General features: G+C 35.5%; 1 protein-coding gene across 3 annotated transcripts in view; it reads right to left on the bottom strand.

The window, feature by feature from the left end:
- The window catches only part of LOC128983566 (prosaposin), a 207501-nt gene that overhangs the window by 81840 nt on the left and 109915 nt on the right, over window positions 1–15746 (bottom strand). For all 3 annotated transcript variants that reach the window (XM_054402884.1, XM_054402883.1, XM_054402885.1), the window contains exons 11-12: window positions 13117–13248; window positions 12788–12901 (exon numbers count right to left, since the gene is read on the bottom strand). In XM_054402884.1, coding sequence (XP_054258859.1) covers window positions 12788–12901; window positions 13117–13248 — 246 coding nt within the window. The remainder of the gene's footprint in view (window positions 1–12787; window positions 12902–13116; window positions 13249–15746) is intronic.

Raw genomic sequence — 15746 nt, forward strand, 5'->3', positions numbered from 1 at the left:
TGAGCTAGAGACTAAAAAATTTGAAACTTCTGTTATTTTTGTAGTTTTACTTTTACTTTTATTACTTTTAATTATAGCTTTTAACATTTAAATAAGGACATAGATGAACTTGTAACAAACTTTATTTCTATTCAAACCATTCTTCATTATTGATCTTATTTTCATAACACAAAACCAAAAACATATGATCTTAAGCTATTAACTATTTGACAGTTTCTAGGAGGCAGAACATTTTGCCATTACACAAAGTACTATAAGTAATTTCAACTCAATTTTTGTTCTTCGATTTATATGCCTGTATATGTTTGTTGAATCTAACTTTAAAATTTCGATAGGTTTGTCCAATGTAGTAGTTGTCACAGTCAGAACATTTAATTTTGTAGATACCAGATGCATTGTATATGTTTGCTGTATTGTTTGTTATAGGATTGTTGGTTTTATTGTGTATGATTTTAAAAATGTTATTTTTTGTTCTGTAGCTTAATTTTACTGGGGTATGTTTGAATGTTTTCCTGATTGCTTTGTTAAAATTGTTGTTGTATGGGACGCACATGAATTTCTTTTCTTCTTTGTCTTTCGAATTGTTTTCTAGGTTTGATTTTAATTCATTTCTTTTCTTAATTTTCTTCTTGATCATATTATCAACCATTTTGCTTCTATATCCATTTTTTTCAGCTAGATATTTTATAGTGTCGACTTCTTTCTTGTAATTTTCTTTATTTAAAGGAACGTTGACTAATCTGTGTATTAATGAATGAAAAGTTGCAATTTTGTGTGTCCATGGATGATTCGAATTTTTTGGAATTATTATCTCTGTAGTTGTGGGTTTTCTGAATATGTTAAAAGAATGTTTATTGTTTTGGATGGAAATTGTTAGATCTAGGAAATTGATTTCTTTTTGTTGGGTTTCTTTGGTGAATTTAATTTTCTTATTAATATTGTTGAGATACGTTAATAATTGTTCAGATTCATTGTCATTTCTTTAAATAAGCATAAAATGTCATCTACATATCTGTACTGTATTTTGTACCAGTAAACAATGTTAAATAAATTAGAGCTTAAAAAAAACAAATAATTTAGTATATCAAAATATTTTTGTCCGGTTATTGGTAACGGAGAAAATTAAAAAAATTTTCAATTTAAAATTCCCATGTTATTTTTACGGAGAATATTGTAAAATGTAGTTTGCTTGTTTATGGATACATTTTGATCAAACTTGGCAAATTAATTTATTTTACACTAAGCTATTAATATTTGACTAAAAAACACACTTTATTAGTTTCCTTGTAGCAGCAAACCTAGGTACTCGTTAAACCTTATGTTATTTAAATATATTTAATGAAAATCAATTCAGACAAATGGAAATTCGCTTAGTCGGCAGGTTTGCTGCTGCGGGGGTATTTCAATTTTGTTCCAGGTCTACAGTAATAAATAGCCGGGCATATGCACTTCAACCAGTAATAATTTTTACCGCCGAATTTAGTTCCAGGTCCACAGTAATGATAGCCGGTCATATGCACTTCAACCAGCAATAATTTTTACCACCGAATTTAGTTCCAAGTCCACAGTCATGATAGCTGGGCATATGCACTTCCACCGGTAATATTTTTTACCGCCAAATTTTGTTCCAGGTCCACAGTAATGATAGCCGGGCATATGTACTTACACTATTAATAATTTTTACGGCCGAATTTAGTACCACGTCCACAGTAATGATATGCATATGCACTTCAACCAGCAATAATTTTTACTACCGAATTTAGTTCCAAGTCCACAGTCATGATAGCTGGGCATATGCACTTCCACCGGTAATATTTTTTACCGCCAAATTTTGTTCCAGGTCCACAGTAATGATAGCCGGGCATATGTACTTACACTGGTAATAATTTTTACCGCCGAATTTAGTACCACGTCCACAGTAATGATATGCATATGCACTTCAACCGGTAATAATTTTTACCGCTGAATTTTGTTCCAAGTCCACAGTAATGATAGCCGGGCATATGCACTTCAACCGGTAATAATTTTTACCGCCGAATTTAGTTCCAGGTCTACAGTAATGATAGCCGGGCATATGCACTTCAACCGGTGATAATGTTTACCGCCGAATTTAGTTCCAGGTCCACAGTAATGATAGCCGGTCATATGCACTTCAATCAGCAATAATTTTTACCACCGAATTTAGTTCCAAGTCCACAGTCATGATAGCTGGGCATATGCACTTCCACCGGTAATATTTTTTACCGCCAAATTTTGTTCCTGGTCCACAGTAATGATAGGCGGTCATATGCATCTTCCACCAGTAATAATTTTTACCACCGAATTTTGTTCCATGTTCACAGTAATGATAGCCGGTCATATGCACTTCAACCAGCAATAATTTTTACCACCGAATTTAGTTCCAAGTCCACAGTCATGATAGCTGGGCATATGCACTTCCACCGGTAATATTTTTTACCGCCAAATTTTGTTCCAGGTCCACAGTAATGATAGCCGGGCATATGTACTTACACTGGTAATAATTTTTACGGCCGAATTTAGTACCACGTCCACAGTAATGATATGCATATGCACTTCAACCAGCAATAATTTTTACCACCGAATTTAGTTCCAAGTCCACAGTCATGATAGCTGGGCATATGCACTTCCACCGGTAATATTTTTTACCGCCAAATTTTGTTCCAGGTCCACAGTAATGATAGCCGGGCATATGTACTTACACTGGTAATAATTTTTACGGCCGAATTTAGTACCACGTCCACAGTAATGATATGCATATGCACTTCAACCAGCAATAATTTTTACCACCGAATTTAGTTCCAAGTCCACAGTCATGATAGCTGGGCATATGCACTTCCACCGGTAATATTTTTTACCGCCAAATTTTGTTCCAGGTCCACAGTAATGATAGCCGGGCATATGTACTTACACTGGTAATAATTTTTACCGCCGAATTTAGTACCACGTCCACAGTAATGATATGCATATGCACTTCAACCGGTAATAATTTTTACCGCTGAATTTTGTTCCAAGTCCACAGTAATGATAGCCGGGCATATGCACTTCAACCGGTGATAATGTTTACCGCCGAATTTAGTTCCAGGTCCACAGTAATGATAGCCGGTCATATGCACTTCAATCAGCAATAATTTTTACCACCGAATTTAGTTCCAAGTCCACAGTCATGATAGCTGGGCATATGCACTTCCACCGGTAATATTTTTTACCGCCAAATTTTGTTCCTGGTCCACAGTAATGATAGGCGGTCATATGCATCTTCCACCAGTAATAATTTTTACCACCGAATTTTGTTCCAGGTCCACAGTAATGATAGCCGGTCATATGCACTTCAACCAGCAATAATTTTTACCACCGAATTTAGTTCCAAGTCCACAGTCATGATAGCTGGGCATATGCACTTCCACCGGTAATATTTTTTACCGCCAAATTTTGTTCCAGGTCCACAGTAATGATAGCCGGGCATATGTACTTACACTGGTAATAATTTTTACGGCCGAATTTAGTACCACGTCCACAGTAATGATATGCATATGCACTTCAACCAGCAATAATTTTTACCACCGAATTTAGTTCCAAGTCCACAGTCATGATAGCTGGGCATATGCACTTCCACCGGTAATATTTTTTACCGCCAAATTTTGTTCCAGGTCCACAGTAATGATAGCCGGGCATATGTACTTACACTGGTAATAATTTTTACCGCCGAATTTAGTACCACGTCCACAGTAATGATATGCATATGCACTTCAACCGGTAATAATTTTTACCGCTGAATTTTGTTCCAAGTCCACAGTAATGATAGCCGGGCATATGCACTTCAACCGGTAATAATTTTTACCACCAAATTTTGTTCCAGGTCCACAGTAATGATAGCCGGGCATATGTACTTACACTGGTAATAATTTTTACCGCCGAATTTAGTACCACGTCCACAGTAATGATATGCATATGCACTTCAACCGGTAATAATTTTTACCGCTGAATTTTGTTCCAAGTCCACAGTAATGATAGCCGGGCAGGGAGTGTTGCACGACGTCCAAGTGCCACGACGTCCAATAATATTTTTCCAGTGCCACGACGTCCAAAACATCATTTTTGAGTTGTTGCACGACGTCCAAGTGCCACGACGTCCAAAAGTACAGTAACTGCCAAAAATATAGTCTTTCTACAAGCTTTGGACGTCGTGGCACTTGGACGTCGTGAAACAGCGCACTGTAGAATTGTAAAGAAGTATCATTTGCACCACGTCCAAAGCCTCTGCCAGTTGCACGACGTCCAGGTGCCACGATGTCCAATCAATATTTGACTGTTGCACGACGTCCAAGTGCCACGACGTCCAAAGTACCTGCAAACTGTGAACACTGTTTGCCGACCTCAGTGCATACAGTTCGCATTGCAATTATTGAAGGCAACTAGTCCTAGTCAACTGTTTGAAAGTTGTCAACCGCTTCGTCTTCGATTAATGTTTAAATTATTCAACATTCAATGGTTCCAATTGAACTAATTATTTCATTAGCTTAAATTTGTTATATATAAAATAAATACTATGTCACCGTAAAATGTAATGATGCAGTATTTCTGTTGTTATGATTGCATAATTGATTTCTACAAAATAGAGAGCTATGTCATAGAAACGAAATAAATAAATGACTACACTATTCACTATATTGTATGATTAATACAATAAATTAATCACTAGCCCAAAATTAAATATGGTTGGTTTAATGTGAGTAGTGGTAGAATAATTCTAAGTACTGCAGTAGAATAGAATCGTCATACTATATCAATTGGTAGCAAATTTACTCGTAAGATAAAATGTATGCACAGTTTTATAACAGCTGTAAGACTTCCCATTTAAGTAACGGTATCATTGAAATTGTATAACTTCCATTGAACAGAAATTAGATAAGTAGATATTGATACACATTTATATGAATTTTCATACACTTATAATATGACGAATTCAAAAAAGTTTTATGCGCCAAATGTGCTAAATATTATGTAAACTATCAACTTTTTAAGCTATAATGATGTTACTACAATGGTTAAAAATGTTTCCTGTGAAACAGTGGGAATAATTCGTTTTAAAAGAAATCATTCATCATGGATATAGGAAATAATTAAGATTCTATAATCATTGCCCTATCAACCTAGGCCCTTTTCCTGAGTGTTATGAGGTTTATGTTTTGATTTATTTTTGTGTAACCCGTAATATAATCCCCCTGCCACAGCAAATCTGTAGACTGAATTTCCATTTGCCTGATTATATAATTTCACTAAAATATTTTAGAAAATTACCCTATTTCCATATTTATTTATATTTTCCTATTTTTCCTATTTGTCGGTTTGGAACTATTGTGATAGCTTTTTGTTTACAGTGCAAACCATGGATGTATGGATGTATGGATGGATGGATGGATGTTTGTGACAAGCAAACGCGAAAAATACTAAACCGACAAGGTTGAAATTTGGTATGATTAGATGACATCCCCGATTAACATATTCTTACCTCAAAAATTCGTTCAGTCTCCACCCCGGTGGCTCTGGCTCTGGACTTTCTCTAGTTAACCTTATGAGAATTCATATTTAAAGAAATTAAAGAATTTTGTCAGCCGTTTCAACTGTACAAGTTGGTTCTATGATATTAAACAGCATTAAAAAGTTATAAGGCTCGCCAAACAGGGTGCATCACTATTATGTTGTTTATTTGCATTAATGACCACAGCTAATTTGAACCAACTAGCAAAAAAAGTTGTGGTACACAATGAGAACTTTACTTTTTTCCATGGTCTAGATGCAGTGGTAGAACATCAGGACTATGGTAGATGTGTGCTACACAATAGGATACCGTATAAATTAAAAGACCAGTTTTTTTTTAATCGTGTCCTCTCCCATAACTGCGATAGCCTAAGCATTTATACTCATATGACAACCCCGTACGAAGGACGGGTATACTCCACTAGTAACACAATAATACAAATACAGTATACTAATACAATAATACTGTAGGTTTCCGTAGTCTGTGGCCATAGGTTCGTCTGAACTGTCAATCAATTCTGAGAAATTCACAGTTGTAAATTCTTACTAGTCTTTTTCTAAGTTCACGTCGCACTCGCAATTAGTTCGCATGTTTTATCTAGGAAAGCAGGTAGCCTATGCCCTAAGTCATAGCATTTGTAGGTTAAGTATAATAATAACAAACATGCTTATCGTAGGTTTGTAGGCATACTTGTTCAAGAATATGCCGTGGTAGGTTTTGTTTATAAATTTTATGTTTTAATTCTTGTCTAATGACGATATTGATTTGTATTAGTGCGAAAATGTTAATTTATTTGTAAAGGGCATGAGCGGCCCTCTAGTCTATGTATATTACATGAAGCACAACATGAAAATGAATAAATTAAAGGAAGGTAAAAAACGGATCAGTTGCTGAAGGTCTAAATCTCGGAAGGTCTAATCAGACCTTCGACACACATTTTGCAGTTTGTACTTGATGCTGAGGATCCCATGAATACTGTACAAAATTAAAAAAATGTTTCATTCAAACTACAAGTTTATTACTTTTCCGAGAACCAGCCTTTATCAGGACTTCCGCTCCCACGCTAGTTGGCAACATCAACTGTGCTATATGAAAACAATAAATCTTGAGTAAATATACTGTAATGTTGAATTTTGAGGTTGTGGTGTTCCTTCGTAAACACATTCAATTATAATCTAGGAATATGTAAATTTATTGTTATACGTTAGCTTTATTGATATTCGATTCGCTACAGTACTATTAAATCTATAACATTTTCAATTCATGTGCGTTGTATTTTAGAGTTGGGGACTTATTTATATGCTACTAGCTGTGTGCCCGTTCTACGCACGGGGATCTTAAAGTAGTCAGTTGAAACCTTCTTATATTAAGAAAAGCAGTTGGTTTGCATATTTTCAGATATGCTGGCAAAACTATTATATATACATCTTCGCAAATACAGTATCTGACAGTTTCAAGCCAAAACAAATGCTTCGCAATTAAATGTCACCCGGATCGTGTTGGTCCATATGTTAAATAAATGTTTAAACTAAAAAAAAGCTTTATAGGCCTAGATCTATGAGGCATAGCCCTAAGGCCTATAGTTGAAAGTTACTTCCCACAATGGTAAAAGGTATTTAAAGTACTACCTCAACCTCACCATTTAACACTTTATTCGGGTTGACATTTTCATTATCAAAGTGCTCTTGTCCTTTTCGTGACACTGAGAAATAACATAATGCGTTGCCAACAGACATACACACAAAAATACAGAACTTAATTAGGGAATTTGCTACGTTTTAAGCATAACAAAGTACATATAAAATTATAATTTGAAATCTTTATCATCAAATTTTATCATAACAATTTATATTTGCTTGGACCGAAGATGACCCGAAATGCTGTCGAAATGACGGCTTACTTTATAAAATGAAGTACTATAGACAATTTAGATTGGTAATTTAACCTATAATAAAAAATACCAAAATAGGCCACGAACTATTGATACATAAACAACGTATATCGTAAACAATTCATGATGGTTTGCTAAACAAATGTTTTACTTAAATGAGTTATCATTTTCTTAGCATAAACTAACATTTTGGAATCCAGACAGAAAAAGCAAAACTTATACAGTTAAGACATCAATTAAATTGAATAAGGCTGTAATACCACTGTATAAATAAGGTGCAACACCAACGATAACTAATTTGTAAATTACAGTGATGTGTTGGTACGTAAAAATGACTCTTGCTGCTACCAACGGTTATAAGGAAAAAACCAGTACCAAAAACCAACGTTTACAGTTAAGAATTACGTCCGACAAATTAAATGCGTTAATCAAGTCCCAAGGTTATTGATTTCTTGGTTTTGGATTTTCTCGTGAAAAGTTATCGGCAATCAAAATTATTTCCCATTAATTGCTTTATTCGTAAACAACTTTTAATGTAAACTTATTGGTGTCAGTTTGAAAAAAAAACAACCTTATAAAAACAACTGTTTGTTATTTAATAGATTACGCAGGCCTATTCTCTAAACAATGATTGGTATATCTTTTAACATTAGAATGAAATGTGACAAAAATTACGCAATGCTGGGTTTTTGGACGTTTGTAATTTTATTTCTTAAGTAGGTAGGCCGTGTATTCTAGGGAAAAGTTCCGGTATCAAGGATCGTCGTCGAAAAGGTTGTTATGAATAATTGGGTAGGCGTAGGTGTACCCAAGAGATGGGCTATGGGCCTATTGGCTGTATGGTCCAGCGATTGCATCATACGGTGAACTGTAAGTGAGTAGGAACAGAAAGTGGCACATTGGAAAAGCGAGTTTAGCATCATCCAACAACCGTAAACCTCTGTTACAATCACCCACTGCAGTTGTGATTTTTTACTTTACACTTTACACAACCACCATTGAAGCGCCGTCAATGAGTTAGTAAGCTATTGGCGACGATCATTAATACATTCAAGTTTCCCAGCCCTATACAACACTGATTCAAGGTTATCAAAACTCAAGAACAATTTTATACACAAAGAATCTCTGGTTCCTAACCTGGATGATGTTATTAAATTTTATTTATGGTTACACTATATTATTCCACTTGCGATTAATTAAATCCGTTATGTAAGACATAACGATTTTAATCTCACTTGGATGGGCTATGCCTTCAAAAAGTGATCGGAAATGGTTGTGGTATTTGTAAGCATATCAGTGACAGCGAGAAAAAATAATCTTGATCCGAACAGCTGTTCGTTATTTATTTCATAGATCATTATGTGATAAACATTGGACGAAAACTTGACAAAAATCGCACAAAACTGCATTTTTTAACGTCCGTAATGTTATTTACTAAGTAGTAAGGCCATATTTTAATGGCTAAAGACACTCTCGCCAATCCAGTGAATACATTAAAATGACTTGGATCTTGATAGGTACTCTCGTTTTCCTGGAGAAGATTGCGTAAAATGCCATCTTGAGTGTTACAAAAAGATATACAGACAGACAGACAGAAATTTAGGTGAGACTTGTTTCGGCTTCTTTAATGTATAAAACGTAAAAATAACCTACAAATGAATGATTCTGAGCAATGTACAGACAAAACTCTAATTTCATTTATATAGATTCTCATTGGTTGCAATTTAATAAATGGTGTAGCAAAACACAAACACAAAATTTATTGAAATGAAATTAAGTCAATGTTAAGTGAATCATATTTGCGACATAAATACATTTAATTGAAGCCTAAAAACAGTTTGAAAAAGGCATTCTATTCTTTATACTAGTAAAAATTAAAATGAGGGTATAAAAAATAGTTTTCAAAGTTCATGTTGATCAATGTACAATCATCTAGTCTTGAAAAAATAAGTATTTAAAAGCTTGCTCCAAACATAATGAAGTTGATCGGCTGTTAACAAAATGTCATCATTTTTCAAACCATGTAGGCCTAAACCTTATAGTTTTCCAACTGTTGCCTTTTTTATTTTTTATTTTTATGTTTTTTTTTACTTTATGATGTTTCAATTAATGGTACAAATATTCATAGTATATATATTTCTGAACAAGAACATATAACCATGTATATATAACTAATAAACGTTCCATAAGCATTTTACACGAGAGAACACTATTCGGCAAGTCATCATGGAGGAGCTTGGACGTCGTGCAACAGCGCTGAGCTATATTGGACGTCGTGCAACAGTCAAATATTTATTGGACGTCGTGGCACTTGGACGTCGTGCAACTGGCAGCGACTTTGGACGTCGTGCAACACTCCCGCAAATGTTACTTTTTACAATTCTATAGTGCGCTGTTTCACGACGTCCAAGTGCCACGACGTCCAAAGCTTGTAGAAAGACTATATTTTTGGCAGTTACTGTACTTTTGGACGTCGTGGCACTTGGACGTCGTGCAACAACTCAAAAATTATGTTTTGGACGTCGTGGCACTGAATAAATATTATTGGACGTCGTGGCACTTGGACGTCGTGCAATGCATCCGCCGGGCATATGCACTTCAACCGGTAATAATTTTTACGCCACACTACATTATTTTGACGAACTTCCCACGCAAGGATTTAGTCCAGAAAACAGCTGTTTGCTGCCAGCTTATTCAAATGGGGTTTCATTGCGTACTACTGTACTGCAATGAGTTTTACCGGACACCAATCAGCTGATTATACTGTATTTAGGTGGCACTGAATTGTTATACACAAAAACATAACCTCTCTTATAGAGGTTATGACTAGTGATTTTTAGCCCTTTAGTTGGTGAAAAAATATTAGGATTTGTACAGATTTAGTAGTATGGCGTAAACTATCGTACGTAACTCGTCCAAAATGTGTGTACCGGACTCGTATGGTAATCCCGACCACACTCGTCCGGTAAACACTTATTTTCAGGACTAGTAACGTAATATACTTTTACCGCCGAATTTAGTTCCAGGTCCACAGTAATGATAGCCGGGCATATGCACTTCAACCGGTGATAATGTTTACCGCCGAATTTAGTTCCAGGTCCACAGTAATGATAGCCGGCCATATGCACTTCAATCAGCAATAATTTTTACCACCGAATTTAGTTCCAAGTCCACAGTCATGATAGCTGGGCATATGCACTTCCACCGGTAATATTTTTTACCGCCAAATTTTGTTCCTGGTCCACAGTAATGATAGGCGGTCATATGCATCTTCCACCAGTAATAATTTTTACCACCGAATTTTGTTCCAGGTCCACAGTATTGATAGCTGGGCAAGTGCACTTCCACCGGTAATAATGTTGACCAAACCGGTAATAATAACCAGTAGTAATGTTTACACGGGTAATAATTTTTACCATCGTGTTATCTGGTTAATCGGTCTTGTACATAGATACAGACAGCTTTGTGTTAGTAATAAAATCGGGAAAACATCGATTCTGTATGCCTGGATCATCCCTTGCATATCTCTCTTTGTTATTCGTTCCAGGTCCACAGTGCTGATATCCGGGTATGTGAAACTCTACGGGTAAAGTACCCTTTGTCTGTGTCCAAGAAGATTATCTGTGTCCATACAGGGTGAATAAAAAAGTCAAGACCCCCCCCCCTCTAATATTTCTCTAAGTTAGAACACAGTACAGTCTTCTTGTACACAGACACAGGGTATTTTACCTGTAGAGCTTCACATACCCGTCTATCAGTACTGTGGACCTGGTATGAATTTAAGGAAGAGATTAACAAGAGGTGATTCACGCATAAATAAATTGGATGCTGCATGCAAAAACCACGATATAGCATAATCAAGATCGAACTATAGTAAAATATACACAGATACCCTTTTGGTGGTCGTGCAAACTTAGGATAAAGTTTCATTTTATGATTTTGAAAAATGAGGGATTATGAGCTCAACTGGAGATTACTCTGTATATAATATGTATTAATCTTTAAACATTACCAATGTAATTTTAAACAGTATGATTTAAATTGGCATTCTGTTAGTTACGTTTTTTTTACCCGCCCTTATGACAGTGTGTATCTGGATCCGGATCCGAATTTTTCAAGATCCGGATCCGGATCCGGTACCGACATTTTCTTGGATCCGCCCATCACTAATTATTATCAATTGCATTGGGTAGAATAAGGCAGAAGCTACTCAGGTTTGCCCCATTTTACGTAATATTTCAGCTATTTCTCATTCAATCATTTTTAACTTGGTATTGTTTGATAGATGAATAAAAATGCTAAATAAAAGTGTTCTTGAAATTTTTTCATGAAACCATCCATTTTAGAGTAATTTAAGTTTAAAAACTTTAAATGGCCGCCATTTTTAAAATTTTAGGTTGAATCGAGATGAACTTTTTTTCTAATACGGGTCTCTTCTACCTTTACATACATACCAAGTTTCATAAAGATCGGTCAAAAATATTAAAAGATAAAAATGTTTATGTAAAAAATACGAAATGGCGGATATCTGGTTAACAAAAAATGTTATTCTTGATTTTCTCTTTATTTTGACCCAAGGAATTAATAGGTAAAATATGTCCCCACCTTTTTTGAACACCCTGTATATGTGTCCGTTAGCATGATGACTCGAGCAAAAATTATCCGATTTTGATGAAATTTGGTATAAACGTGTAAACCTACATTTATTAAAACGAGATGTGGGGTTTTATGGGGTGAAAATGGGTTTTTCTAATTTGTTCACTCAATTTCAATTGCAATTTCTTTTCAAACCATTTTGTAGAGCTCAAAAAAACAAATAATTTAGTTTATTGAAGAATTGTTTTATGCCTAACGGTTACGGAAAAAATCCCAAAATAGTGTAAATTTAAAATTACTATGTTATTCTTATGGAGAATAAATAAACGGTTGTTCATGTTGTAGCTTGCTTGTCTATGGACATATTTTAATAATATTTTGAAATTTTTTTTAAATTTTTTGTTTACTTCATACTAAGCTATCAATATTTCAATAAAAAAACCCCTATTTTCTTCCTTGTAGCAGCAAACCTAAGTACTCATTAAAATTAATGATATTTAAATAGAAAATAAATCTGACAATTTTAAGGGAATAATTTAGTGGAATTCCAGCCAGGTAGATGGAAATTCGCCTAATCTGCATGTGGCGGGGGTATTTTTTTTTATAACCTCGTCTTGAAAAAATCTTGATGAAAATAAAATCTTGTCTCGTCGAACAAGATTAAAATTCCCAAAAATTTCGAGACCTGTCCATTCCTAATTAAAACTCGTTTTAGCTATATCACCAAGTTGCATATTTACCATGGAGTTGTTGGAGCCAACACTATTGACAAAGTGGGAAGCTGTGGCTTGACAGGGAATGCAGCTATCTCTAGACTGTGAGAAGCCTGGACACACGCCAATCTTGGGGCAGATCTGTAACAGAAGTGCAGCTAGATATAGTGGCTGTGCAAGTAGTGGCAAATATCTGTTAAACGGTATGCAACCGTAACAACAAACATCATGTTGAAGTGTTTTTTTTGTTTTATGTAAACAGAATCATTCTAACCTATGAGGTGATAAAAGTGCCACATAGTTGATATCAAACAAAATAGTGCTCAATTAATTGGATGTCAGTAATTAGCTCTCACCTGTGAAGGGTCAATGTCTTGAGCTAGAAGGGCAATGACTGCTTTGGCATAAGCATCGACAAAGCTACGACAGCCCGGGGCAAACTGATCTGGTAGTTTGTTGCATGCCAGTTCCGCATCCTTTATGATGGTCTAAAACATTACAGGTCTTAATTCCTTGGAGTATTAAGAAACATATAATAATTCTAAATACAAGCATCAACAAACTCAGAAAAGGACTTCAAGATTGCACTTGGTTTGACGGCACTTTATCACAATTTCTTGACAGTCTTGAGGATCTACTACAGTACCTACTATCGGCCAAACCAGGCTACAAGTTCGCATTGGCGGGTGACTTCAATGTTGACTTTGGTTCTGGGGACGCAGATCACTGTGAGTTGCAAAACTTGCTGCGCTCTTTCAATATGTATTGCTCAAATTTTGAACCCACTAGGGGCAGAAAATGCCTTGATAACATTGCTGTGAATTTCCCCAAAGACTTTTTCTCTGTCTGCATTGGCAACTTTTCTCTATCAGATCATTTGGTGGTATGTTTGAGTATGAATATTGCAATTCAGGTAGAACAAACTTGAAACCAAGCTGCAAAGAGAATTTATAGCCATTTTAATCAATCTAAATTCATCTATAATGTTAGCAGCATAGACTGGTCAGCTCCGGTGACACAGGACGTGCATGCAGGCGATGAAATGTTTTCAGCTATGTCAAATAGTGGTGGATAATTGCTTTCCCCTTAAGACAACTTCTAATAGAAATTATCAAAGTAAAGTCCCTGCTCGTGGATATCGATGGTTTACTGAGGAGCTACGCTTAGTGAGAGAGACAGTTTGGTGGCTTTTGATGCATACAAGATATCCAATACATGTGATAACGGAGAGGCCTATGTGAATCTCAAACGGACCTTTAAAAAGGCTCTTACTGTTTATTTATTTATTCTCCATAAGAATAACATGGTAATTTTAAATTTACACTTTTTTGGGATTTTTTCCGTAACCGTCAGGCATAAAACAATTCTTCAATAAACTAAATTATGGACCAAGACCCGAAACTTTGAGATTTTTTATCTCGAAGCATCGGGCGGAATTGAAATACTAACGGGATATTTTCGAGACGAGATTATAGGCCGTTAGCTAATCATCCAGGTACAAAACTAAAAACTAGAGGTGTGCAGATATCCGAAAAATCGGGTCGGATTCGGTTCGGAAACATACATGCCCTTGCCATGTAAGTTATTTGCATCAAGAGACTAACACTGATTAGCATCAAGAGACAAACACTGAGACATGGCCTTGCCATATAAGTTATTTGCATCAAAAGACAAACACTGAGACATGGCCTTGCCATACAAGTTATTTGCATCAAAAGACAAACACTGAGACATGGCTTTGCCATATAACTTATTTTTATCAAGAGACAAACACTGAGACATGGCTTTGCCATATAAGTTATTTGCAGCAAGAGACAAACACTGAGACATGGCCTTGCCATATAAGTTATTTGCATCAAAAGACAAACACTGAGACATGGCCTTGCCATACAAGTTATTTGCATCAAAAGACAAACACTGAGACATGGCTTTGCCATATAACTTATTTTTATCAAGAGACAAACACTGAGACATGGCCTTGCCATATAAGTTATTTGCATCAAGAGACAAACACTGAGACATGGCCTTCCCATATAAATTCTTTGCATCAAGATACAAACACTGAGACATGGCCTTGCCATATAAATTCTTTGCATCAAGAGACAAACACTCTGGAAAAAATCGGTCCTGTACATGGATACAGACAGCTTTGTGTTGGTAAAAAAATCGGTCTTGTACATGGATACAGACAGCTTTGTGTTAGTAAACAAATCGGGGAAAAATCAGTCTTGTACATGGATACAGACAGCTTTGTGTTAGTAAAAAAATCGGGGGAAAAATCGGATCCATCAAAACCGGATCCAGCCCGTTATTTGATGATGAATAAAGATTTGATTTGATTTGATTTCTTTTTGAGTTTGTCTGGAAACACTTGTTCTTTTTTCATTTCAGAATCAAAGGTAAAAAGCATTTTTGAAACATTTTTTGAAAAGATGAAAAGATAAAACACCCCAAGATAAAACACCCCCATCTTGCACACTAGGCCAATTTCCATTTGTCTAATTGGATTTTCGTCAAAATATTTTCTTCTAAATTTTAAATGTATTCCCTATTAAAAAACATTAGAGACACAAAGTAGGCACTTAGGTTTACTGCTACAGGGAAGGTAATTAAAAGTATGTGTTTGTTTGTGTTATAGCTTAGTATGAAATAAACCAATTTACTGAATTCGATCATAATATACCCATAAACAAGCAAACTACAACAGTTTACTTGATCTCCATAAGATTGAATAATATGGGAATTTTACATCACCATCGTTTCCCGCTACTACGGAAACGTTAGCAGTCATCCGCAATTGCAGCAAAAGCGTGAATTTTTCGATCGCATGTACTTAGCAAACATGTTTTTACGATCGTGATCGTAAAAGCTCGACTCAAGCTCAATTCTTTGACGATAAATCTGAGGTTTCATCAATGCTTTTACATTAAGTTTGGCGATCTCTCGAGCATGTAGACCAGGCTCCGCTTGCACACATCTAATATAT

Source organism: Macrosteles quadrilineatus, unplaced genomic scaffold (genome assembly GCF_028750875.1).
Source record: "Macrosteles quadrilineatus isolate MER2022 unplaced genomic scaffold, UCM_ALF_1.0 Scaffold_1__1_contigs__length_201487025, whole genome shotgun sequence".
In the NCBI taxonomy this organism is placed as follows: Eukaryota; Metazoa; Arthropoda; class Insecta; order Hemiptera; family Cicadellidae; genus Macrosteles; species Macrosteles quadrilineatus.